Genomic DNA, 2,360 nt, shown 5'->3' with positions numbered 1-2,360 from the left:
GTTGCACAGGACCATTCAGGATCCAGCCTCCCAGAGGTTGACATGGTACAAACCACCGCTCACCGTTTTGGTCATCAAGAAAGTTCGCGACTCGTCAGTCCTGCCACCGTTTGTTCAAATGGTCACATGGCTAATACAGGTAAATGTTAATAAAATTGTTTCAATAACTTTATCTCGCGAGAAGTCGATTAGCTCTTGTTTACAGTTGATTGACGTAACAGTTCACTTTCCGTAATGGAACGTTGCAAAAAATTAATTTGCTTCATTTGCATAAAATGAAAGAAAGAAACTGTCCTCGTTACCAATCCGTATCTTCTCCACGCATTCTTAATTTCATATTAGTCTAGTTTTATATTTAATTCACATTAAAAATATATCGTCTTTTTTTTATTCACGACAATTGCACTTTGTAATGTATTAACTATATAAGCACATTGTTGACTTGTCAGGCATATAAGCGTCAGGTATATGGCTGTTAGTAAAAGAGAAATCGTCCTTAACCCATGTGAACTATTATTATTCTTACATTTTCTCTAGTATTAAAAATACAGTGCCGAAAGTATGTTATTTACCTTTACTTGCTCGTATTAGATGATTAGAGTCTTAAAATTTCGTTTCCGTAATGCAGGAAAAGCGGATGGTGGTCTTTGTGGAAGCATCTGTTTTGGAAGATCCAGCCTTGGCCAGAGATCCCAGATTTCAAGGTGTTCGCGACAAATTACAGACTTTTAGAGACGGCACGGATGAATTGCAGGTAATAATTTTCTCCATTTGACATTTACAAGTTATCGTTTGTTATAATTTTTTACGATGTTTCTCATCAAATAAAATATGAAACTAAAAATTTACTTACATATTTACGAATCGAATTTGATGCAGTTATTTATCGTATGATAAAAAATAAGCAATCTAATTTTGTATGCCACAAATAATTATATTATTAAAAAACAATGAAATTTACACTAATTTATCAATATCTTTGCTCTTATATTAATAAGATGTCTAATTTTTTTATTTTTAGGATCGAATTGACTTTATTGTCTGCTTGGGAGGCGACGGCACACTCCTTTATGCCAGTCTGTTGTTCCAACAATCAGTGCCACCTGTAATGGCATTTCACCTTGGTTCCTTAGGATTTCTCACCCCTTTCGAGTTCGACAATTTTCAGGAGCAAGTGACCAACGTTCTCGAAGGTTAGCTGTCAATTTATTCGATTATTCGTAGTTTTTCGTGTATAGTCAAGCTTATAACTTTTCGCTTCTCGGCACCAGGTCATGCAGCTTTAACCTTGAGGAGTCGTCTAAGATGCATCATCATGCGCAAGAACGAAGAGGGTCAACCGACTGAACCACCCACTAATCTCCTGGTATTGAATGAAGTTGTGGTAGATAGAGGACCCTCGCCTTACCTATCGAACATTGATCTATTCATCGACGGCAAACACGTGACGAGCGTCCAGGGTGACGGCTTGATCGTGAGCACGCCAACCGGATCAACTGCCTACGCGGTCGCCGCTGGAGCCAGCATGATTCATCCTTCAGTTCCTGCCATCATGATTACTCCGATCTGCCCTCACTCTTTGTCCTTCAGGCCGATCGTCGTACCTGCCGGCGTCGAGCTCAAGGTAGCTTTTTAAACTTTTCGACGCCAATCGACACGTTAATTTAGTTTACACCAGATATCGTGATGGCTGAATTAAAATTTCTGAATAATTCAGAAATTAACATCCTTTTCAGCTCACGTCTATAAAGTTAGACACATGCTCTGTTTGTTCCTTTTAAGATTTATAACAGGCATTATTTAATTAATTTACTCGATGCAGCAATTTCGCGTAAATCGATAAAGAGTTCTTTTACCGCGCCCCGAGATGTATGGACCATGTCAATATCCCATAAAAGGAAACCTGGTTCAGATGAATGTCGCCCACATTCCCAGACCGTGCGCTGCCCCAAAGTTTTCACTCAAAAGTTTTCAAAATACCAGAATTTATCGGAAATTACTCGTTTCTTTGTATAAAACTGTGATCAAAGAAAAAAAATTGTTTCCATGATAATAAGAGAGGTGAATAAATTCCTAAATAATTAAATATATTAATTTATCAAGGTTTTAAATTTTTACACTTACAAGCATTTTTCAAAAAACGCTAAAATACGTTTCTCCTTACGCATCAGTGATTTTAGAATGATAATGTAACGGAATCCATAGAAAAAAATTCAATAAGCAGCGTGACAAGTATTTTAGTTAAAGATGTTAAAGATGAAAAAAAATTGATGCGTCATTTCGAGCCTAACGAGCCGCGACGGTACCGCTGTTAACATGACGATCTTACTAGATCTCAGTGATCTCAGTTTCACCCGACA

The 2,360-nt window shown here is 37.4% G+C and overlaps 1 protein-coding gene across 9 annotated transcripts in view; it reads left to right on the top strand.

Annotated features, from left to right (window-relative positions):
* LOC115246133 (NAD kinase-like) overlaps positions 1 to 2,360 on the top strand; it is a 25,048-nt gene that overhangs the window by 20,794 nt on the left and 1,894 nt on the right. Inside the window, exon 8 of one of the 9 annotated variants that reach the window (XM_029824767.1) lies at positions 1,841 to 1,846. The exons of the other annotated variants lie outside the window; for them this stretch is intronic. Coding sequence (XP_029680627.1) covers positions 1,841 to 1,843 — 3 coding nt within the window. The 3' untranslated portion in view covers positions 1,844 to 1,846. The remainder of the gene's footprint in view (positions 1 to 1,840; positions 1,847 to 2,360) is intronic. 9 annotated transcript variants of the gene reach the window in all.

This window comes from Formica exsecta, unplaced genomic scaffold, assembly GCF_003651465.1.
Source record: "Formica exsecta isolate Colony F162 unplaced genomic scaffold, ASM365146v1 scaffold139, whole genome shotgun sequence".
In the NCBI taxonomy this organism is placed as follows: domain Eukaryota; kingdom Metazoa; phylum Arthropoda; class Insecta; order Hymenoptera; family Formicidae; genus Formica; species Formica exsecta.
This window is presented reverse-complemented; position numbering and strand designations above follow the sequence as displayed.